Source organism: Caenorhabditis remanei, chromosome IV (genome assembly GCF_010183535.1).
Source record: "Caenorhabditis remanei strain PX506 chromosome IV, whole genome shotgun sequence".
Taxonomy (NCBI): domain Eukaryota; kingdom Metazoa; phylum Nematoda; class Chromadorea; order Rhabditida; family Rhabditidae; genus Caenorhabditis; species Caenorhabditis remanei.
This window is the reverse complement of record NC_071331.1, coordinates 13867159-13890862: the sequence shown is the minus strand read 5'-3', so window position 1 is coordinate 13890862 and position 23704 is coordinate 13867159. Positions and strand designations below refer to the sequence as shown.

The following is a 23704-nucleotide window of genomic DNA, read 5'->3' as shown; positions in this document are numbered from 1 at the left end:
ACGAAGACAAAGAAAATGGTTACTATTGAGGAACTTGAAGAAGACGAGTGAGTTGATAATTTCAGTTTAGTCTACTGATTTTTCAGTTTTCAGATGTCTCAGTCTTTATTGTAAAAATTCGATTTTAATGGATCTAGCCGGGGAAGTCATCGAAGAAATCAGTGAAACAAGAGAGCTAATGATGGATGAGTGAGTCTTGTGTTTTGTTTTAAATACCAAAATCATATTTCTCCGTGTTCAGGATAGAACTGATTCAAATCGAGAATCTGATTGCGTTTCAAGTTAAAATGGAAAAAGAAACAAAAGAAAACGAAGAAATTTATGAGAAAACCCAGAAGAAAAACGAAGAAGAGAAGGTGAAACTGGAAAAAGAGTTGGAAGATTTTCTGGAAGTAAAGATAGAAGAGAAGAGGAAATTGATGGAAATTAATAGGAAAGAGAAAGAAAATCGAGTAAATATCGAAAAGATTTTTGATATTGTCAGAAATTGGACTGATATAGATTTCGTGTTCAGCCAACTTCTCGGAATGGTTTGTTGTATTAATCTCATTCTCGTGGAATCATGGAAAATATTTTCAGCGAGAAGCTTTGAAAAGCACGAAAAGACTTAATGAAAATAATGAAAACCACAAAAGAAATACGGAGAAAATAGAACATCGTATGCTGGTGAGTACTCCCATTTCAACCTTGAATTTCAGTTCTGTTGATTATTTTTAGAACAGAGTTCACTACATACTGAAATTGCACAAATCAAATGTTAAACTTGTGAAAGAAGTTTTGGAATCAATCAATGCATTTTTGGATTTTGTGGAATTGGGAATGAATGAATCGTATCGAACTGGATTGGTAATTGTATTGAATTCTATGAAAAATATTCCATTTTGGACTCTAAAAGTGAGTTTTTGAATGCCATATGAACTTCGTGAATCAAAATTTTCAGGAAGAAAGTTGTATGGATCGAGGGATAGATCATATTCAAGAGACAGTTCGAGAAATCAGAGATCAATTCTTCAAATTGCCGTTATGTCAACTGAGGTCTCGAAAGTCGATCAGACAATTATTGTGGGATGAAATTGACTCATTTGATATTTCTGTGGATTTTGAAAAGTTGAAAATAAAATAATTTTGAAAAGCAAAAATAACATTTATTGAAATCTGAGGAGACGAATGAAGTAGAAAAACCCGAGGAATGCATAAAGTGGAACGAAAAAGAGCCTGCTGGAAATGAAGAGAAAATACAAAATTTTAGATCGAATTAGTGATGGTAGACACGGTGAGCACGGATTGGGACTGGAGTGATTGATCTACGTTGAATTCTCGACGGAGCAGCGATTTGACGGGAGAATGGATGGGGCGAAGTGGCAACTTGGAATGGAGTTGGAGCAACTCCTTGGGCTGATGACTGCTTTATGTCTGGAAATTTGGAAATATGGTATGAATTTTAATTTCCTTTTGATCAAAATGTTCTAGATGTTTCTTCACTATTATTGGGTACCCAGTAACACCTCGTGGAGCTTTCAAAATAATAAAACATAAACCGATCGAAAGTATAGTTTGTATATATATAGTCTGCCCAATTATACATATTCATTCGAACTTTGATTGAACTTCTCCTTTTCTTTTTTCTTTTTCTATTGAAACTTCACTTTCAATTCGAAACCGAAATCCTTTCCCTTTTTAGTCTATTCATCCACTCGGAAACACTTTTTTCTCAATACTTACCGGATGACTCTGTGACTTCTAAAGTGGAAATTCCATTGATTGAAACAAAAAGAATTGTGAAGAGAACAATCAGGATGCTCGACGATAACGATGTCATTTTGAACTGAAATTTGAAACACGTGATTGTGTTGACTTGTCGTGGGAAGGAGAAATATTTGGGAGAAGTAGAAGAAGAAGAGTCAAAAATATAAATAATTGATGAGAGAGAGCCGAAAAGTAAAGGAATAACTAGTAAGAGGGTGGTCTCCTGCACAGAATTTTTAAAAGAAAAGAAGATTTATGAGTTTTTAGGAAAACATGGAAAGTAGAAGAGGATGAAAGGATTTCTGTCGTCAAAACTTCAGATAATTGTAGGCTTAAATCTTCAAATACAAAGTTGTTGACAAGGAAGTTTCTGAATGTTTGTTGCATTTTACTTCCAAAGATTTTAATCAGACTGAAAGGAAACATTGGTTCCAGAAAAGAAAGACCAACAAAACACTTCCAGACAAATCATGAAAATCGTTCTGGAAAAGGAAGACATCAAGTAGGGAATAAGTTGAGCGAGCAGTTTTTCTTCACTCACAAATGAACTGACACAAACAAATCATCTTCTGAAACGCTCAGCTTGATCCAGTTACATGTGGCATTTAGAACATTTTTTACACATTCTGAATCTCTACGGTTATTTGAGAATGGTTGGAAAACTAGAAAACTTTATGAAACATTCCTACCATATAAATAAGATCGAGCCATTATATCACTGCTACTTTTATCATACTGTACGCCACTGGAGAAGTTCCCACGGAATCGTTTTAAAAGAACTTCAACCTATCTACCATCGAAAGAAAAAGCGAAATGATCCTCAAACCATGAAGCGAGGAGCATTGTTTACATCGGTAAGACATGGCACCACATCAAAAATCACTTGACAAAATCTCGTTTTTATCGGCACCGTTTTCTGTGCCGAAGACTATATAACAAGAGTATAAGATCAACATTTGAGCAAACAGTCTCTCCTTTTTTTCATGTGGTCGAGACTCTGATGGCATAAGTATTTACAAGAGAGGAGACTGGGAAAATGGTTGAAAACACTGTAGATTTGTTTTCAATTCTCTCATTACTCTTTCAATTTTCTCTGTTTCATCCGGATGTATAGTAAAAACGGGAGCGGTAGAGATGGGAATTGTCAGAGAGTAGGAGGAGAAAAGTCAAGCCGCCAATTTAAAACGAAAACCGACCAAAACTTTAGCGGACGATGAGGGCTTGTAGAAGAGAAAAAAGATGGCCGCCACACACAGTAATAGGTAGGTAGAAGAAGAAAAAAACGAGAAAGATGATGAAGAACGTGTTATTATTTATACGGTAAAGGCATGGGGGATGGACAGAAATGAGGGAAAAAACTGGGAAGAGAGGTAGAAAAAGTAGGTGGCAGAAATGAGAATTGGATTCAAAGATTCTGAAGATTCAGAGGAACTCTTGGAACCAAGTTTTAGGGAACTGTCCAGGAAAACTTTGAGAGTTCGCTTTCCTCAAGAAATCAATGTCTCGAGTTTCCAAAAATAGGAACATGTAATGAGTATGTTGTCAATTTTCTATAAAATCGAAACCTCGTTAAGAGCACACAAATCGAAAATTGTGTTTTCTCAAAAAATGCGAAGACTTCATTCAAGAAAAAGGAAAAATTGAGAAACTAAAAGGAAAATTCAACTGGTACTTTAATCTGCTTCTAATCTTTATCCGGTGAGAAAAGAGGAATTTGAGAGATTTGTTTTCGAAAGTACGATGTTGACTTCTGATAGTTTGAAATCCTTGAAAGTTTTTCGGGATTTTCGAGTTTGGAGCAAAAAGCCAGACTCAAAGCAGATACATTTGGAAGTGTAGACTGGATCCATTTCCGAGATTTATCAAGAAAACGTTCACATGAGCCCTCAGGAACATTAATTCAAATGAATCATTCGAAATTCAACATTTCCGTTTCTCAAAAGGTCACAACCTCATCGCAAAGTAGTTGAAAGGATTTCACTCTTCAGTCATTCTGTGTCAGTCATTACCAGAAAATGACACCCGGTTGGTTGCAACTCGGAGCGATAATTGGCGCCGGACAGTGGTTGCGCTGGTAGAAGTAGGAGGGCAATTGAAAAAGTAGAAGAGAGAAAGAGATAGAAAGAAGAAGGAGAAGAGGAGTTGACCCTTTCGTGTTGTTGGACCGTTGTAAAGGTAACTATGAAATGAGAGAGAATCGGATGAAAGGGCAACATGGGTGTAAACTCATTTGACCCCGGCGTATCAGACAAATATCAAAAACGGCATTTGAATACAATTGAAACATTCTGGAAGCATGTATCGAATTTATACTCTGGGATACGCCTTTTCAGAAAATTCGAATTTCAGAGCAGTCGGTTACCAAGACTGATTAATTAAAGATGTGTGTATGAAAACATTTATTTTAGACTAGAGTTTAGAAAATAATAAGTTCTCGGGAAGGAGCTCCATCGCGAGCTTTATATAACTAATCTGAACTAAGGGAACGGGAAACTGATAACAGGAAAGAGTTCAATTCACAGGTATCATGTGTACTCAAAGGGTCACTTCTTCCCTCACCAAAAAAAGCATCAACAGATTCAATGAGAGCTCACCCCAATTTGACGTGTAGTTGACAGCAAGTGGAGGGCTCGAAAAGAGACAAACAAAAGAAAACTGTTTGACCACTGAGATATATATTCATTTTGGTATGTATGAAAGAAAGTGACGGAATCGTATTACACATATATAGATTCGATTACCAGAAGGAAACCGAGGAGAAAGTGAGAAAAGAAGATCGTAAGAGCCGAAGATCGAATGAACGATATTAGTGAAAAGAGTGGGAGGAAGAGCGTTTCATTGGAACAGAAACTGAATCAAGACAACAGTAAGAACTGGAAATTATCAGTTGGAATGGAGAGTGTTCCGCAGAGATGTTCTTCTTTTCCAGTTTTAAAATGAATCAAATGGCAAATCCTTACTCCAGAAACAACATTTCGTATAATCCGAAATCCAAACAAATCGGTAAAAGGGAGAGAGCAGATGGCAGATGGAAGAAGGTTCAAATGTAAATAAATATTGTTACTAAATGGATAGAACATTGCAATTGGGAGTTCAGATGTTTGACTTCTGAAAGGTTTTAGGAAACGCGTATGAAAGATAATACATGACAAGTTGTCTCCGACGTGAGTGTGAGTTTGGCTTGAATTCAGAATTTCTCTGACTAGAAACATATTTTTATGAGGTTGGATGAATTTAATTGAGATAGAAATGTGCATTTAGGCGAGATGCACACCGACTTCAACTACAGTAATCCAGCTCATGCATTAACTAGTGAATGAAAAAAGCAAAGTTAGTTCAAATGTTCAAATCATTCATATTCCAACTTTAAATGCTTTAAAGATCTACCAAAGTCCACTTCCCCAGACTTTTCCAGGAAACACGACACCAGTGAGTTCCAAAACCAACAAAAAACGGACCATATTCTGCAAAAGTGTCAAAATCCCACAATTTTCCCTGAAACCTAATCCGTTTTCGGACCAAAAAAGTTTTGTTGGTCCACTGACCAGACAGAAAGTGACATAATTTGGAAAGAAAAGTGAGAGAAGAATGGAAAATGAAGTTTGACAGATGTGAATATATAATGAAGGAAGCTTGAAAAAAGAAGATTTTCTACCCGAAAAAGAAGAATCAGAAGTAGTAAGGAAGTCAATAAGAAGATGGGAGAAAGTGCGAAAAACTTTTGGTTTTACTTTCCAAAAGCCCCAAGTAATGAGAAATTGCATTAGACAGATGAGATCTCAGTGGGATTTCATCTCCAACTGGTTTCTGGTTTCAAACTGAAACAGATTCTTAAAAAAGAGGAACATAACATATCAAGGACATTCGGATTGACGAGGAGAAGGAGGAGAAGAACGACAGTTATACCTAACCAATCACTTTTTGGTGGCTATACATGAAATATGTGTATGTAAATACTTTTGAATGAAAACTTGACCGGAGAATAAATTGTTTGAGAAGAATAAGAAGAAGAATAGGTAAGGGAAGGGGGAGAAGTACATATACTACTTTTACTTCCCAATACCATAATACACTTCATTCACTCGCCGTTCAAGTGTGCAACTTCCTGTTTGAAGAGGTCGGGAATGGGGAAAACAGCGGGAGCACTTGCTTGTTTGGAACACCTAACACGATGCGTGTTTTGCATGAAAATTTTGTTCTATAAGCAAAAAAAAATCAAAACATTAATTTCTTGAAACTCGTATATTCTAGGAAGCGGGGCCCAGTAGTTCAACTGATTAGAGAGACGAATAAAATACCATATTACATTTTTCGAAAATTCCGTGTTGACTTCCAGAAGGAAAAAGGCTTTGGAATGTTTTCTTACCTTCTGAAAATGTAGAATCCGTCAACATCATCTCTCCATCATAACATAAAAAACGGGCAGAAAAAAGAAGGAACCCATTACATGTTATGGGTATGAATGTCGAATGAGATGGCTTTCTGACAGCTTTCGATGCACTTGGTTCCGGATCACTCGGATGAAATAAGAACGAAAAAATAGGAGAAAACGATACAATTAAGTTGGTTGGAAAGAAGTGGATACTCGGATTTTTCGGACCGGTCAATGGCAAGAAAGATGGTGCTTCGTTCGAAAGGAAATCTGATATTCGTGTGGAAAAGTGTCGGGTTTATATTTCTCTCACCACACACAAAAAAAATGAAATGGCCGATGGTCTCAGAATAAAATTATGAGAGACAAGTTTTGGAAAATTGAAGATCTATCACTGCAAATGACATTTATATATCGAGAGCTGACCGCCTGACTGAGACAATTTATTATAGGTGATCATTCTTCTTCTCCTTCATCTTCAGTTTTATTTTACGACATGATTTGGTGATTTGTGTATGGGAAACACTGCCTTTAATGGGCTTTATTAACTGGTTGACGCCATCAAGTGATAAAAGAAGGTCATCAAATGGACGAAATGTGACAAAAATAAGGTAATTCTGCTGTCTTAATTAACCTAGTTGCTTTATGAGAGTTCGTATATTCGTACTGTGAAATGAACTGAAACTTTATGTTATGAAAACTTCAAAAAAACGAGAGGTTCCACCGAGATTTGAACTCGGGTCGCAGGATTCAAAGTCCTGAGTGCTAACCGCTACACCATGGAACCGGTGGCGAAGATGCGTCAATATTGCGGAGATAATAGCGACGCGGCAAACATCATTTACACTACGGGAGAAGCGGAATGTTGCAAAGATAACGTGGGAATTGCGAATAGATGCGGCTGAAAAAGTGGCAACCTGGCTTTGAAATCTGTCCAAATTGAGTTACTTGTGATGCGTTTCCCGTCGAAATTTGTATCAGAAATTTCCCCTTCGCTAACGAGGTTGCACGTCTCCTGGGTTTTTGAGTTTGGAGTAACGAATTATTTTGGGAAAGAAAAATGTATTCATCGAAGGAGTTATACTTCCTAGATGATTTCATATGTACTGCCACAATAAAATAGAGAGAACAAAGACTGTGATTGTATAAAATGCATGGAACGTGTTATATTGTTACTAGGAAGTTATTTTAGTTTTCTTTCACACCGAAGGACAAATGTGTGAATAAAACTTGATTCAACCTGAAGACTGTTTTTATAAGGTTCGTACGAGAAAACGAGAAATAAACAGTTTTTAAACATTTTTTTACCTACGAGGTATTGCGGACCAGTTGCAGCAGGAAATGAGTACCGTAATCCCTTTACTGAATCATGCTGCATCCCAACATGTTGTCTCTCGATTTCCACTGTTTTCAGTGTACAATCCTCGAGAGAGATGTCAATCATTTTCTGTGTCTATTTGATATTTGTTCTGATTGACTTATCAGCTGAAGCATCTATCTTTTATTCGATCAATTTGTTTGAGAGAAGAAATCATCTCCGTTGTGGTCTAGTGGTTAGGATTTATGGCTCTCACCCATAAGGCCGGGGTTCGATTCCCCGCAACGGAAGAATCATTTTTTGTTGCTACTCGAACGAACTAATAGATTCAGATGTCATCAATAGGATTCCACTACAACGAGCACATCATCTATTTTTCTACTTCCTTCTGCCAAATTGTATCGGTTGCAATCAAGAAACGAAACAAAATCCTTTTGTCAACAAATCAAAACGGTATTTTCAAAGAACGGCGAAGAGATGGATCAGACACTTGAGATTGGACGTTCGCACCTTTCCACATTTTATTTTTAGTAACTTTTGTGTTTTTTTTGTATAGAGTTTGGTGGATACTACTTTGTAGAATACAGCCATACGAATGTTTTTGGTTTTCGGGTTTTCCGGTCTGAAAAACTATTTTAAAACTGGAAATTAGGTGCAATTCATCGACACATGGTTTTCCGAGAAGACTGTTTTTTTTGTCCGGAGAAAAACATGTAACTCAGCAACACCCCCGCTAAATTTGTCATTCAAATTAATCTCATTATTTTTATTTCGTCTGGAATCTTTGATCATGTGCTACTACAAAACCAACCTAATCCAGGTAAAATGTATCTCTCTGAATCCTTACTCATCTTATTCAAAACAAGAAAAATAGCATCTGACTGCAGCCACGTCATCAATTCTCACTGGAAACAAAAGAAGTGTTTTTTCTCACTTTTTGTATATAATCTCATCTGACAAATCGGCGTGTCTTCTCATTCTTCTTCCTTCTTCATCTCAAGGGAATTTGATATTCGACCTGGAACACACGAAAAAAAGTTTCTCGTTTTCCACAAATATTTTCTTCTATTTTTGTCATTTTTCTTTTCACAACTCTTTTGTTTTCTGTTCGATTTAACGAGTGTTCCATTGCGTGCATTAGTGTAATTTCCCATCGAAAGGGACTTTCCATCTCGAATTGAAAAAAGAGGATAGATATGGAGTCCGAGCTTTGAGCACAGGCGGTTCCGAAAATTCATTTAACGGGACGGGGGTGACCAAAAATGACGAAATTTGGGGGGAGAAGAATGACGAACCGGAGATGAGAAACCGAGAGTACAACGATTCAGAAGGCGTCACGTCTTCTATTCTTCATTAGACCAAAATTGAAAGTACACTTCATTTTCTGTTTTAATCAAAGTTGACCTCATTGTCTAGAGTTGGTACTTTGATTTCTCTTTCGAGTATTTTCAGATTTTAGGCGGCTCAGGCGCTGCAATCATTAATTTCCAGTTTAGATACTGTGTTGTTGCTTTTTCCAGAACCAATCATTGATCTAAATAGTGTTTTCGTCGTGCTCACGTTTTTTCCTTGATTTATTGTTCTGTTTTTGATCCGAAACCCATTGAATATTCACAGTTTCGGTAGGAGAAACTTACAGGAAAAACTTGAAAATAATCTTTTATTTCGGAATACACAAAACACGAAAAAGTTGATCACGATTACAGACTGAAATGTCGTTTCATCGGTTCGTTTATGATTTAGAAATACCTTCAACGTATCACATCACTTTATAAAGTTCAATTTCCTTCCCGTTATTTGTAAGTTATAATTATTTGAATGCTAGAGATCAAGATCAAAAAAGAATAGATAGTGAAATAACAGGATTAAAATATTTTGACTTGAACCTGAATTGGATCACTTGAAAAACAATATTCGAACATCGGACAGAACAACATTGAGTTCGGAATACCCCGTTCTTAAATGCTCAATTAGCCTAGAGATCTCTGATATTCCGAATTCAGAACCTTTTCTCATGGAAAACTTCCGTATGTCTGTCTAAGATGAACCTAGTAATTTACAAATTCTCCGATCTTTTCTCCTCTCTCTCTCTCGATTCATCACATCACCTTCGTAAACCTTTCCTTATAACCTAATTTGTGGGTTTCTGATGCCTTGGAACAACCTTATTCACCTCTTCAAAGAATTGAGAGAGCTTATATTCGAATATATTGAACACCTCACTTCTCTTCTCTCAAGTGCAATTTCATTAGTATTCTAATGATCCAATTTCCATTTTATTCGGTTCATTATTTGTAGCATATTCATCCAAAATGCATCTCTTTCCAAATAAATGGAAGAAGGAAACATTTCAACTTGAAATGAGGCCACCCACATCAAATCTAATTGCTATTTTCTCTCTATGCTCTCATCATGTAATTGCTTGTTTTTTTCTCTACATACATGTACTTTTTTGACTCATTTTCATCTCTTCTTCTTCTCAAATTCTCTTTCTGAATCTTCGGAAGTCCCCCTTAACCCAAAGAACTGAATATTCAATCAAATAGTGTCTATCATCTAAAATTTGATCAGAAAGTGCTTCGGGAAGAGACTAGGAAACAAGACCAGACTAGATAAAAATTTGAGTAAAATAAGAAGAAAAAGCTCTTATTTTTTCTTATTTTTTTTCCATATTCCAGTAAATAAACATTCATTTCTTTGCACATTGAGTGGGGTAAGAAAACCGAAAGGACGCGTCATCTGAATTCTGTGAAATCTGGAAAAGATGGATTCTCTGTGTCTTTTGCAACCAGAAGGTCTCATAAACCTCATCTGACTTGATCGTTCCAAGGATTCAGAATCCATTTTGCATGTTTGCACATAGAAGATGAATGACCTCTATGTGTTGCTCTAGAAAATTACACGTATTCGTCGTTTCCGCGTATTCCAATATTCATTAACTAGTAATTTATGTTTTCAGTTCGTTCTTCTCTGAATGTTGCAAATTTAAGTACTTTCTGAATTAGTGAGAACTTGAAATACAATTCGAAAATTCTAAAAATCTAATTCCGTGTCCCTTCTACTTCTTCTTCTGGGTGCATCTCGGCCTCAGTGCTAGCGGAAACTTTTTGTTTTGGACGTGAATTAAAACTTCATATCCCCATATATCCCTATATCCAGTTTCTGTTTCTGTTTTTCAATTTGTACCACACAAACGAAAAATTACGTACTAAGTCGAAATACTACATGTACTTCTTGATATCCCCACCCACTCATTTTCTTTTTGGAAAGTTCAAAAATAGGATCGAAACTTGTTGTGACGTACATCATAATTCATTCGTCGAGAAATATAAACATTTCGAAATTCGCAAAGGATCAAACGTCTTGATATAACTTATTTAAGTTGCTTTATATCCGATCAGAGACCGAAAGCGCGGAGGTTGGCATTGGAGAATGTTATTATCTTTATGGAAGTTGTATAGTTTTAAGATTACGAGTGAAAACTTAATCCCGAATGTCTGGGTGCATGACTCAGTTTCGAAATTTTGTGAAACTTTCATCACTCATTGATGTAACGATTCAACCGGCAAAATTCGAGGAGAAGGCACGTAGTTGTTCATATAAATTCAAGCAGGAGATAATCTCATTTGTCTAGAAATTTCAGGAACTAGTTGCTCTAGTTTTGTAAATTTTTAGTTTTAAAGTTTTCTCTTAATCTGTCGTAGTGCCAATGAGCTGTATTCCTCTTCATATAAGAGTCCATAACCTTTCTGTTTTTTCTGAAACTGATCCTACATCTCCTTTTTTTATTTTCGACGAGGCCGCCCTTTTTCATAAACAATCTTCTCGAGTGTCTGTCTTATTCAAATTTGTATCATGTCACTTCTCTTACTCAAATTTCCAAATTACCCGTTTTGTGGCTTCTCTTTTGTCTAACGTTTTGTTGTTTTTCTGCTCTAATTTTTTGTCTTCCAATTCATGAATCACTTCCTTCTTCTCATCACTCAATATTTCTGCCTCATCACTCAAATCAACCCACACACTCTCCCTGTGGACTCTCGTTCTGCAAACTCATTTCATAATTACAAAGATTGAGTCTTAAACTCGAAACTGGAACTCCGACTCCAGGGAGTTTCGGTTTGAACGAGGGGTGGAGCCTATTTGATAATTCTTCCTTTTTCTCATTTTCAGTTTACTGCAAACATCTCCAGACACTAGCAAATTTTCGGTTTTAGGAAAATATTAATATTAAGAACTTGGTAAGTAAATATTACGGGTCTAAATAAAGGAGACTCACTGAATTTTTTTTGTTTCCTTTTTCGTTGAGACGACTTGATAAGACATAATTTTCGAATTTTTAAAATGTAAAAATGGAATTAAAATGTGTATCTTGTGTGGGCTTAACAGCGGGAACTCCATTTGACTAGTTCAAAAAGAAGTTTATATAGAACTCCTTGCTTGAAATTTGAACAAATGTTCGAGTTTATTTCTCCTTCATCAAATATTCCCGTATCCTTATGCTCGTTTGAGTCATCAAGAAGTCTGATTGAAATTCAATTACGTAGTTTTCGAAGGACCTTCTCATTAGTAAGTTAAAAATCCTTCTACTGGAAATATCAGGCTTTTGCACCTAACACGTCACAATTCTCTTCTTCAGTTTTTGGTCTAAAGTTCAAAACATTCTTTCTTGAATCCCTATTCTTTCCAAATTTCTTTCTGACTAATTCTAAAGAAACAAATCAGAATTAATTTCTTATTTCTAAAGAATTCAGATGAATAAAACTCCTCCCCATTGAGACAATTCATCATTGTGATAAGTGACAGAGTAGATTATGACAAGATTAGTTATAACCCAGTTGACTCAATATCACTTCCATTTTTCATTTTTCTTTTTTTCATTTGATTTATTGTTTGTTATTGAGAGATCAACTGATCGGAAATCGCCTGCTTTTTTGCATGTTTTTATGAGAAAATGTAGATCAACGCATGTTTGTAGTAATAGCTATGTGTAGTTTGAATAGAAATCCTTGTTTTTTGTATTTTTTCCATTCCAAGAACTTTTGTCTCGGTCATTTTGTAGGATGAAGAGAGGAAAAGAGTGACTACTTTTCAATTCGTTCTGATTCTTCCGGAGGCCCCCGCAGGTCTTTGTCTGAATCACTCGGGCAATTAAACGACAACTTTCTTCCTTTTCTAAACTACTTTTGTCTCGAAAATCAGTTTTCAAGTTCGCTTTTTTGTGTTTCAACGATGGGAAAAGGATTTTAGAAAAACGATATAAGACTAACTATGAGAAAAAAACTGTGAGAATCACTTAGCCTGTTTCTGTGTTAGACAGCTATAAAGAACTGATGTCTAGTCTACACAACACCAGATTCATATAAAGCCAGTCTGAAAAGTCCTTGTCTTTTCAGTCTGGAATCAAGATGATTTGTTTTGATTCAAAATACAATATCGGAACTGTTCTAGACTGGATATGAGATCCCCTCTGTTTCACCTTCATCATACAAGAATCTAAATTTCACAATTTTAAGTTTCTTGATGTTTCTCCTCTTTTCTTCATCCCTTCCTCCCTCTTTTCTACTTCCAAAATAGGAAACAATGAATAGTTCTCGAATGACAAAGATCCGGATCCCCTTCGCTCTTTTCTCTGTTTGTCTCAATTTGACTAAACGCTTCTCCAATTCTCATTTAGACTATTTTGAGTTCTCTTTCACTCATATCCAGTCTAGAATTTCCTTGTTTAGTGATTCCAGACTTCGTGCTGATCTCAGAATGAACTCGTATTGTTTGTTACACGGAAGTCAAGAAGTTTCATAAGTACTTTCGAAATACTTCTCCGTCATAAAAGTGTTTTTGTTCTCCGGGGGCGTTTCACAATTCCTGTCCCAACGGAGCACATTTGCATAACGTTCAAAATTCAAACCTATAAAGTGAGAGGTTTCATTTGAACCACCTAGGCACCAACTGTCATTTAAAATTCAAATTTCTTCCGGGGTTCCCTTTTTTGAAAACAGAGAGATAGAATAACAAAAGAAACGAATTTTAGGGACAAGACGTTAGTCATTCCATATTCCAAATGGATCCCAATTTCTTTTGTTTTTATTATATTTTGTGTAAAAAGTGAGAGAAAATTAAAGAACAATTAATGGACTATAAGGTGTACTTTGTGAAAAAGAATAGAAGATAAGAATATTTTTAATGCCGCAGAATAAGAACCCAATCTTTAAAAATTCTGGCAGTGGACCAGTTCACATTCTTTTCTTTCAAAAATCTCTATTCTTTCCCGTTTTGTTTTTAGTTGCTCACTGACCCACAATGAATGTTCACTGAACTTTTGTTAGCATCTTTTTTCTTTTTTTCCGGTGAGCACAGGAATTCTGGAGATCTCATTTTGAAGTGTAAATATTAAGTGGTCGAATTTTATAGGGTATTCTGGTGGGCAGATTGAAGTTTCTGATTTCTGAATAGAGAAAAATTATTCAGAGATCGAGAAGAGCGGCATTTTAGTTCGGTTTGCGTCAAAATTCCAAAATATCAAAAGTTCGGTCGGAGCAAATTAACACGATGAAAAATGAATTAATATGTATGGAGAATCCGACTCCTTGAAAAACAAAACCGAGTCAGTTATTTTGATATGACTCTTGAAATGAATTGAAAAACTAAAAAGTCTACGGTATTTCATTAGAAAACAGGCGGTACACCAGACGTCATCGCTTCCCTTGACAGTACATATTTTCCATTAATTCCCGTGTGATTTCACCCGTATTCATGAGTTCTCCAAGTCTAGACTTTCTGTATCCTGAGCAACAAGGAGTTCATAATATGCTTCTCAAAAGTCCTTGTTGACTTTTCAAATCCGTATTCCTTATTTTTCAATATTTTCAACCAGTTCCCTACCCACCTGTCTGCAATCCTTTTCCACATTTCCTCTCTCTTTTTTGGCCCATTTGACTTCCGAGAACTTCTCACTAAATGTTCATTTCCTGTGCTCTTCGAATATCCAGGAGGTTCTCAGAGATACGTCTTCTAAATTTCAGTTTCCTTCTTTTTTCCATTTTTTGAGTCATCAACCACTCATTTCCTTCTCTAATTTCTGTCTTCTAGTCTACCTCAGTCTTCGAATTTTCTTTGTCATAAACTAATCATAAATTGGCATTCTTCTCCACATATTCGTCTAGCCTGCTTTTGACATAATTGAGCAAAAAAGAAAAAAAAACAAAAGAAGTTTTCTAAATGTTTTTCCAGATTCTGTGAGAAATCGGGATTTCCCGTCCTACCGGAAATAGAGAAAAAGTTGATTAAATCCGTATAATTCTCGGATGTTAATTAGGAAACACTTTTTGGTCAGACACGTTTCTATACCAGACATCTTGAAACTAAGATCTCCTTTTTCCTTTTTTTGTGAGGTCATTGCAGTTTCTATGTAATGTAGTTTTATCTGAAAACGTCTTCTTGAAACTATCTGATAAAGAAAAAAATGTTTTCTGATTACTGCAAAGACTACAGTAATCTTTTAGTCCACTGTCTAGATACAACTGACTTATCTTGTTTTCTATCTGAACCAACCATTCTCCCCTCTTGATTTTCAGAACCGTGTCGCCCACACGTTCTGCTATTTTCTCTTCAAATCTAATCTTATTCCCGTTTCCTTAGGCCCTGACGGTCATTTATTTAAAAAAACACATTTCGTAAATGGGATCTCTGTTCCAAACCTCCCACACTAACAACGAATTCATCTATGTCGTATCCGTGTAGACAGTCCCTTAAGTGGCACAACAGACTCTCTAGATATCAGGTACTTCGAAGAAACAACAAAACAATCAGACTGTTATCAACTTCCTAACTCCCACCCGAAATTCTAAGAATCTCTCTGGTGAGATTTGGAAATAAGACTCCTCCAACTTGTGTTAATTACTCAATGTTCTCTTCTATTTTCTCATGTTTTGCTAGTTTTTCTTCTGCTGCATTTGCCATCAAAACGTGTATGTGACGTGGGAAATTCTGAATCCTTTATTCGGTTTTAGACACAATCGGTGTGTTCTTGAAGCGTGAAGAATAGAGAATTGGTAGACAGATATCCGGAGATCTCTTCTTTTTTCTCATTCAGTGTTCTTTTTTTTCTTTTTGTCATAGGTTTATGGATCTAATTTTAGATTCCTCTTATTCAGACCCGTAGATTTGTTTTCATTTTCAGCTGGTCTCTTTATATGTTTTGCAGAGTCCACGACTACCCAAAACATCATCTTTGATCGTTCAAAATTTTACTGAAATTCCTTTTTTTGTGCTTCTATTCGTATCCAGATTACCTTTTTATATTATTCGTTCGGAGAAACCTGTCAATTTTTGAACCACACAATTCCATGTATTCTAATGTTGTTCTCATTCTTAATTTTAGTCGCTTTTTCGTTGTTTTGACTGGTCGCCTTTCCTCCCTAATTTAATTAGGTTCTCCCTCGTCCTACTTCCTCTTTTGTACCTGAAATTCAGTTCCAGTACCACATTCATTCCGTTTCCTTTTTCAGAATGGATCATCCATTCAGTCACAGACGGACGTCTCCAGCTCCAGATTCACCTTCAGTTGGGCCAAAAACTATCAATTTGAGTATAGCGGAGAGACAATGCATTTGTGCCAGCTGGGAGAAGTGAGTCATGATTTCTCAGAGGTATTTATTATGATGATTGTTTTAAGAGCATCAACTCAGTCTGATATCGGATGCGAACTTGTTGCCCGACTTCTCAATGATAACAGAACTCGCTTCCGTGCACTTTTAGGTACAGATTATCCCCTTTTGCTTCCATTTTAATTTTTCACACTTTCAGAGTGCAAATCAGGAAGCTTCTTGGGAAGTGGAAACTACACAACAGAAGATGTCAACGGAATGAAAAGAGCAAGATCAGTTGCCGATGGAGTTAATTGTTTCTTCAATAAGGTAATCGCTCTTAAAATGGGAAATCTGAATTAAAAAGTAAATTTAATATTCAGGTTATCTCAAAACTGATGGACACAAACTATGTCGAAGAGATTCAGGATCTCTCACTTCAACTCGGTGCAATGCATTTCAGAATGAAAGTTTGGTTTCAGGCGGAGAACTGGCTCTGCGTCAAGAATTGTCTTCTTGATTCAGTTGTGTCGGCTCTTCTGAAAGACGTGAAAGGTGAGTCACAGTATGATTTTTGATTATATCAACTAGAATGATCTACAGGAACCTACGTCATCTGTGGAGGTCTCAAGAAGGTTCAGACCGTAGAGAAGCACACAACTCACGCTTGGTTCAAGTTTGTTCAGTTTATCATTCAGAACATGAAAAAGGGATTTCTGGCTGTCAGTTTAGAGAATTCAATTCGAAGTTCTTTGATAGTTTCATTTTCAGGAAGCCCTCAATTCTGACTCTCATCAGCCACCAAAAACTGAATGTGCTTCTCCGTGTTCATCAGCCAGTAACCATAGCATCTGAAATATCAGATATAGCGGGTTTTTCATCTCCCAAATCATACATTTATTGATCTCATATTCATCTTTTTCTCCTTTTTCTTCTTTTATAGCATTGCATTTTCTAATTTTTTTTCTCTGTACAAATTCGAATGCATCAATGATGAAGATTACAACAAAAATATAGACTAATAGACTATATTTATTCGGAATTTTAGGAAATATGAATCAATTTAGCTCATTTATTTTCTGTTGGTCGCGGAAACTGTGCGTGAAAACCAAGAACCAGACTGGTGCCTCCATCAGCAATGATGTTCTGACCGATAATGTATTCAGAAGAATCTCGATCAGCCAAGAAAGCAATCGCCTTTGCAATGTGCTCTGGGCGACCAGAAAAACCAACTGGAATGGCTGATGGGTTAGCACCCATGTCGTCGTAGAACTGAAAAAAAATTGTCTTCATCCGTACAGAAGAAAATTAATTACTTTCTGAGATGCATCAGCCGACAATCCAGTTGCACTTTAATGGAACCCAGTTTGAACAACTCCCGGATTGACAGTATTCACTCGAATTCCTTCTGAAATCAGATCGATTGCAGCACTTCTTGTATACTGGTCGAGTGCCGCTTTAGCCAGTGGATAGTATGGAGTACGAGCCCACTGAAAAATTAAAATTATGCAAATAACCACTGGATAACAAAATTAAACTTACTCCAAAGCTCAAAGCAACAATACTGGAAACATTGACAATATCTCCTTTACTTTTAGCCAAATGAGGTCGAATCTTTTGTGTCATTTCGATAACACTTTGAACATTCAACTTCATAACTTGTTCATATGTTTCAATTCCTTGATTCACTCCAGTTCTCTTCTTCGAATCTGGAATTGAAGCTCCTGCATTATTCACCAGAATATCAATCTTTCCAAATTGTTTCAATGTTTCAGCAATCAGAGAATCTTGTCCAGAGGAAGTTGTAATATCAGCAGCAACAATCAGAAATTTACTCTCTGGAATTCCAGCATCAATCAAAACTTTTCTTGTTCCTTCGAGTCGTTCTTCACTTCTTCCAGTTACTGTCACTTTGGCACCTTCTTTAGCAAATAAAAGAGCAGTTTCTCTTCCAATTCCAAATGAAGATCCAGTGATTATTGCCACCTTTCCAGAGAAACGTCCAGGCATTTTGAATGAAGGAACGAGTTTTAGAAAATGGTGTGCCTTGAAACAGAGTCCCTTCTTATGTACACTAGTGGGACGATGACAATTTATTCTTTGATCTAGTCATAAAATTTTGTGTGTACACTTGACAGGAGAAGTGGAGAAATAGACGGTTAGAGAAAAACATCTCTTCCATGTGCCGAGTGGACTTTTTTATATTTTCTATTTTTCTAATTCAATATCATGATGATTTCAAGACAGAATATTTTCTGATCATTTCTTCTCCGCTGTCTCTATGTTTTTCTCACACCTTTTCTGTCTATTTCTTCTTTGTTCTTGACTAGACATCTCTTCCATCGTCTAGGTAGTCACAAAATAAGTTGTGACTTCAATGTCTTCGTCTCTTTCTCTCGTGCTTCTGAAAATATATAAAAGAGAAAATATCTCAGCAGGATAAATATATCAACAGGCTTATATTCTTCAAGCTTAGCTGGTTCTCTTTTACTGAAAATGGTTCGTTTCACTGGAAAAGTTGCTATTATCACTGGTTAGTTTTCACCCAAAAAACTATTGATTCTATTGGAGTCATTACAGGATCTTCCAGCGGAATCGGACGAGCTACTGCTCTCCTTTTGGCTTCAGAAGGTGCCAAAGTTACAATCACCGGAAGAGATGAAAGAAGACTCGACGAATCAAGAAAGGCGATTTTACAAGCAGGAGTTGCCAAGGAGAACGTAAATGCAATTGTTGCTGATGTCACTTCTGCTCAAGGACAAGATCTTTTGATCTCATCGACTTTGAAGAAGTTCGGTAGAATTGACATTTTGGTTGGTTCTGGGGAATTAGGACAATAACAATATGTAATAGTTTATACTTCAGATCAACAACGCCGGAGCCAACATTCCAGATCCCTCTGGAAAGACCCGAGTCGACTGTACCATTGACAATCTTCAAGAAATGTTTAAGTTGAACCTTCAAAGTGTCGTCGAAATCACTCAAAAAGCCCGTCCACATCTTGCTAAATCTCGTGGAGAGATTGTGAACATTTCGAGTATTGGAGCGGGGCCATCTGCTGTAAGTTTCGAATGGATGATATAATATAGATATCGTTATGTTTTTCAGCAACCCCAAAGTGTTTACTACTCCAGTGCAAAGGCGGCATTGGATCAGTATTCTCGATGCGCTGCAATCGATTTGATCTCCGAGGGAATTCGTATCAACGTCGTGCAACCTGGTTTCGTATCCACCGGGTTCTCGACTGCTGCTCGTGGACTCAGTTCGGATGAATCCTTGAAGTTCTACAACGGAATGGGAGAACTTCCACATTGTATTCCAGCTGGATACTGCGGACAACCAGATCATCTTGCCTCTGTCATCGCATTCCTCGCTGATCGCAAGGCATCTGAATACATTGTTGGACAAACAATCATCGCCGATGGAGGTACTTCATTGGTTCTCGGAATGCACGCCAACTTCGGACAGAAGAAATAAATCACCACATTGTGAATTTTATACTGATCTCTTTTTGAGTCATCCATATTTTATTTTCTCTTATTTGTGGCAATAAAACTCATATATTTTGTGAACTAATTGTATAAAATAGTCTAAACCAGCAGTTCATGTTTTTAATTGGCACCGTAACTGTTGAGTTTCTGAAATGTTTGTTCGCAAGTTTTTTTCCGTCCTAAATTTATGAAAGTTGTTTAGCAAGAGGACTGTAACTTCAGTTACTGGATTGCGTGGGTATTCCTTTCAGAGAGAAATTTCTAAAGATCTTGTAAAAAATTTTATTTATTCTCTTTGAAAACATACAACGTCAGAATAAAAAAAATCACAATCTACTTTTTCTGTCCGAAATTTGCGTGGAATCCAAGAACAAGAGTCGATCCTCCATCAGCTGTAATTGTTTGTCCGACAATGTATTCAGATGCTTTTCGGTCAGCCAAAAAAGCAATAACAGATGCAATGTGTTCTGGTTGAGCACAGAATCCAACTGGAATGCAATGAGGTAGACTTCCCATTGTGTTATAGAATTTAGATGATTCTTCAGCATTCAATCCACGTGCAACTGTGGAGAATCCAGTTTCAACAAATCCAGGTTGAACAACATTGATACGAATTCCCTCGGAGATCAAATCGATTGCAGCACTTCTTGAATATTGATCAAGGGCAGCCTTTGCACTGGAGTAGTATGGACCTTGCGGTTGCTGAAATAAATAATCAATTTTTGAGAGTTTCTTTGTGTTTTTTTTCCTCAAACTTACAGCTGCTGGTCCTGCTGCAATACTCGAAACATTCACAATTTCTCCACGGGTTTTTGCCAAATGTGGTCTAATTTTTTGAGTCATTTCGACAACACTTTGAAGGTTTAATTGAAACATCTTCAGAAATGTGTCGATTCCTCCCTCAGTTCTTGTTTTTCCATTTGCATCTGGAATGTTGGCACCAGCATTGTTGATCTGAAATATTATTAATTCATGGTCTAATTCAATGAAAAACTCACCAAAATATCAATTTTACCGAACTTCTGAAGTGTCGACGAAATTAAATTATCTTGTCCTTCGGAGGAAGTGATATCGGCAGTTACAGAATTGATGTCATATTCAGACACACCTGCCTTCAGAATGGCATCTTTTGATTCTTGTAATCTCGCAGAATCTCTCCCAGTAATCGTCACTTTTGCTCCTTCTGAAGCCAAAAGAACTGCAGTTGCACGTCCGATTCCGTTGGAGGACCCTGAAAGTTTGAAGGAAGTTTAAAACTGGACGCTCACCTACCAGTAATAATCGCAACTTTTCCAACGAAACGAGACATTTTCAAGGAGGTATTCTTTGATTCGAATGACCTCAAAGTGAAGGTTGTTAACAAACAACCGCTCTTTTATAAACGGACAGCCGTCAGAAAATAAGAGACGAAGACACAACTTTTTGTGACTTGAAGGTAGAAGGAAAGATAGAAGAGAAATAGACAGAAAGAGGTCATTATTTTTGCGATTTCTATAAGAAAACACTTCAAATATTAAGATGATTGGATTCATTGTAGTGTGTAGTAAGCAATTGTTCACTGGTGATCATTTTCTTTTCTGTGAAACTTACTCTATACTCAGAATGATTCTCGAGTTCCATATCTGGTTAGAATGAATTTATGTGCTTGTAATCAGAATTCTTCGAATATGAGCTCTTGTTCCTTGTGTTTCCCTAAATCTAAGTTGCCCTTTGCTTCGAGTTCCAATTAGAGAACACAAGTTTTTGTGACTAGAAGAGAATAACAGAATTGTCATCATTCTCGTCGTATTTAAGAATGCAGACAAATGTGCATTTTTATCCTCTTCTCTTATTATCTTTCTTTATCCTATGAAAATGCCTGGACGTTTCTCTGGAAAGGTGGCAATAATCACTGGATCTTCATTTGGAATTGGAAGAGAAACTGCTCTTTTATTTGCTAAAGAAGGTGCCAAAGTGACAGTAACTGGAAGAAGTGAAGAACGACTCGAAGGAACAAGAAAAGTTTTGATTGATGCTGGAATTCCAGAGAGTAAATTTCTGATTGTTGCTGCTGATATTACAACTTCCTCTGGACAAGATTCTCTGATTGCTGAAACATTGAAACGATTTGGAAAGATTGATATTCTGGTGAATAATGCAGGAGCTTCAATTCCAGATTCTAAAAAAAAAACTGGAGTGAATCAGGGAATTGAAACATATGAACAAGTTATGAAGTTGAATGTTCAAAGTGTTATCGAAATGACACAAAAGATTCGACCTCATTTGGCTAAAAGTAAAGGAGATATTGTCAATGTTTCCAGTATTGTTGCTTTGAGCTTTGGAGTAAGTTTAATTTTGTTATCCAGTGGTTATTTGCATAATTTTAATTTTACAGTGGGCTCGTACTCCATACTATCCACTGGCTAAAGCGGCACTCGATCAGTATACAAGAAGTGCTGCAATCGATCTGATTTCAGAAGGAATTCGAGTGAATACTGTCAATCCGAGAGTAGTTCAAACTGGATTCCATGAAAGTGCAACGGGATTGTCGGCTGATGCATCTCAAAAGGTATGAAGATAATTATCGTGATTTTCACGTCGTTATTTATATATTGTGCTTTCAGTTCTACGACGACATGGGTAATAACCCATCAGCCATTCCTATTGGTTTCTCTGGTCGCCCAGAGCACATTGCAAAGGCGATTGCTTTCTTGGCTGATCGAGATTCCTCTGAATACATTATCGGTCAGAACATCATTGCTGATGGAGGCACCAGTCTCGTTCTTGGAATTCACAGTCAAATCAGTCATCCGAAAAAGTAATTTCTTTCTTTGATTTCTTTCTTTGTATTCGCGTCACATATTTATTCTGAATAAATCTATTTATTTGTCCCCAAAGAAGCTTCGAACACTCGATACAAGATCACATATCTGAATTCCGATCTTGATAAGTTTTTACTTTCAACACTGGTTTCCCGGAAAGAATCGTGTTATAGATAAAAATCTAAATAGTGAAATTCACAAGTATAAAACAGTTTTGCAAATCTCCGAATCCACATTCCATTCGTTTATTCTTTCGGGATGGAAGACGATTCGTGTCATCGTGTTCGAGCCTATCAATGGGTTGCAAACATTGCAATGTGCTTTGCCATAGTATCGGTTCTCACTGTTTGTGTGTCGATGCCCGCGATTTACATGTATATGTTCCATGTTAAGCAACTCATCAATACAGAAGTTATCACTTGTGAGGTAACGTTTTTCTTTGGAGTTCTGGAAATTATAAAGAAATTATGATTTTTTCAGGAACACGCCAGAGAAATCTGGAAGGAGGTTGAAATCATGAAGAACCTTCCATTCACTAATAGAACTTCTCGATTCCCAAGACAAGCATACAAGGATAAAGCTCCAGAAGTTGCTCCAGGCGGTGGAGGAGGAGAAAAGTACAATGAGGCACCTCCAGTTGCAGAAGCTGCTGGTGGAGGATCTTGTGGAGTGAGTTTATCTAACTGTCACCTTCTTCTGAACCTAGAATTATTCAGGGTTGTTGTCCAGGAGGTCCAGGACCAAACGGAAAACCAGGAAAGCCGGGTCGACCTGGAAAGCCAGGAGCACCAGGATTGCCAGGAGTTCCAGGAAAAAGTACAATTCAAGCTCCATGCGAGGCTGCATCTCCACCACCATGCAGAGTTTGTCCAGTTGGACCACCAGGAGAACAAGGAAGTCCTGGACCATCAGGAGACAAGGGACCAGCTGGACAACCAGGACGTAATGGGCCTGACGGACCAAATGGAGAACCAGGACCAAAGGGACCCCCAGGATCACCAGGAGCCGAAGGACAACCAGGAATGCCAGGAGAACCAGGAAAACCAGCTCCACAAGAGGGATCACCAGTTCCAGGAGATCCAGGACCACCGGGAGATTCTGGAATTCCTGGACCACCTGGGCCACCAGGATTGGCTGGACCAGATGGTTTACCAGGAATGGGAGGAGCCAAGGGATCCAATGGGCCAGATGGACCACCAGGAGCCGATGGAGAACCAGGACCAAAGGGACCACCTGGATCTGCTGGAGGAGCTGGAGAGAAGGGAATCTGTCCAAAATATTGTGCTATCGATGGAGGAGTTTTCTTTGAAGATGGAACAAGACGATGATTTTACAATTGAACTTTTTGTTAATAATAAACATATTTTTCATCAACATTTTTTTACTAATCAGAG

At 37.1% G+C, this 23704-nt stretch overlaps 9 protein-coding genes across 9 annotated transcripts; 5 read left to right on the top strand and 4 right to left on the bottom strand.

Annotated features, from left to right (window-relative positions):
* Window positions 1-15: 15 nt before the first annotated feature.
* On the top strand, window positions 16-1123 carry GCK72_013905 (uncharacterized protein; the record flags this gene model as incomplete). Its single annotated transcript, XM_053730052.1, has 6 exons — window positions 16-47; window positions 94-189; window positions 242-530; window positions 580-666; window positions 718-894; window positions 941-1123. The coding sequence occupies 6 exons, from the start codon at window positions 16-18 to the stop codon at window positions 1121-1123; spliced, it is 864 nt and encodes a 287-aa protein (XP_053584824.1).
* Window positions 1124-1255: 132 nt separating this feature from the next.
* GCK72_013904 (uncharacterized protein) lies at window positions 1256-1819 on the bottom strand (the record flags this gene model as incomplete). The annotated part of the gene is made up of 2 exons (XM_053730051.1): window positions 1256-1413; window positions 1723-1819. The coding sequence occupies 2 exons, from the start codon at window positions 1817-1819 to the stop codon at window positions 1256-1258; spliced, it is 255 nt and encodes an 84-aa protein (XP_053584823.1).
* A 14122-nt stretch (window positions 1820-15941) lies between these two features.
* Window positions 15942-17288, top strand: GCK72_013903 (uncharacterized protein; the record flags this gene model as incomplete). Its single annotated transcript, XM_003107788.2, has 7 exons — window positions 15942-16060; window positions 16108-16190; window positions 16239-16348; window positions 16402-16573; window positions 16622-16740; window positions 16790-16856; window positions 17185-17288. 7 exons carry the CDS (start codon window positions 15942-15944, stop codon window positions 17286-17288), a joined length of 774 nt encoding a protein of 257 aa, XP_003107836.2.
* Window positions 17087-17311, bottom strand: GCK72_013902 (uncharacterized protein; the record flags this gene model as incomplete). Its single annotated transcript, XM_053730050.1, has 1 exon — window positions 17087-17311. One exon carries the CDS (start codon window positions 17309-17311, stop codon window positions 17087-17089), a length of 225 nt encoding a protein of 74 aa, XP_053584822.1.
* Window positions 17312-17370: 59 nt separating this feature from the next.
* GCK72_013901 (uncharacterized protein) lies at window positions 17371-18028 on the bottom strand (the record flags this gene model as incomplete). Its single annotated transcript, XM_053730049.1, has 2 exons — window positions 17371-17508; window positions 17561-18028. 2 exons carry the CDS (start codon window positions 18026-18028, stop codon window positions 17371-17373), a joined length of 606 nt encoding a protein of 201 aa, XP_053584821.1.
* A 486-nt stretch (window positions 18029-18514) lies between these two features.
* GCK72_013900 (uncharacterized protein) lies at window positions 18515-19495 on the top strand (the record flags this gene model as incomplete). Its single annotated transcript, XM_003107706.2, has 4 exons — window positions 18515-18551; window positions 18599-18831; window positions 18884-19078; window positions 19127-19495. The coding sequence occupies 4 exons, from the start codon at window positions 18515-18517 to the stop codon at window positions 19493-19495; spliced, it is 834 nt and encodes a 277-aa protein (XP_003107754.2).
* Window positions 19496-19842: 347 nt separating this feature from the next.
* Window positions 19843-22298, bottom strand: GCK72_013899 (uncharacterized protein; the record flags this gene model as incomplete). Its single annotated transcript, XM_053730048.1, has 4 exons — window positions 19843-20211; window positions 20269-20463; window positions 20508-20740; window positions 22262-22298. 4 exons carry the CDS (start codon window positions 22296-22298, stop codon window positions 19843-19845), a joined length of 834 nt encoding a protein of 277 aa, XP_053584820.1.
* GCK72_013898 (uncharacterized protein) lies at window positions 21364-22310 on the top strand (the record flags this gene model as incomplete). The annotated part of the gene is made up of 3 exons (XM_003107925.2): window positions 21364-21831; window positions 21884-22057; window positions 22113-22310. 3 exons carry the CDS (start codon window positions 21364-21366, stop codon window positions 22308-22310), a joined length of 840 nt encoding a protein of 279 aa, XP_003107973.2.
* Window positions 22311-22568: 258 nt separating this feature from the next.
* GCK72_013897 (uncharacterized protein) lies at window positions 22569-23638 on the top strand (the record flags this gene model as incomplete). Its single annotated transcript, XM_003107789.2, has 3 exons — window positions 22569-22736; window positions 22791-22979; window positions 23027-23638. 3 exons carry the CDS (start codon window positions 22569-22571, stop codon window positions 23636-23638), a joined length of 969 nt encoding a protein of 322 aa, XP_003107837.1.
* Window positions 23639-23704: the final 66 nt, after the last annotated feature.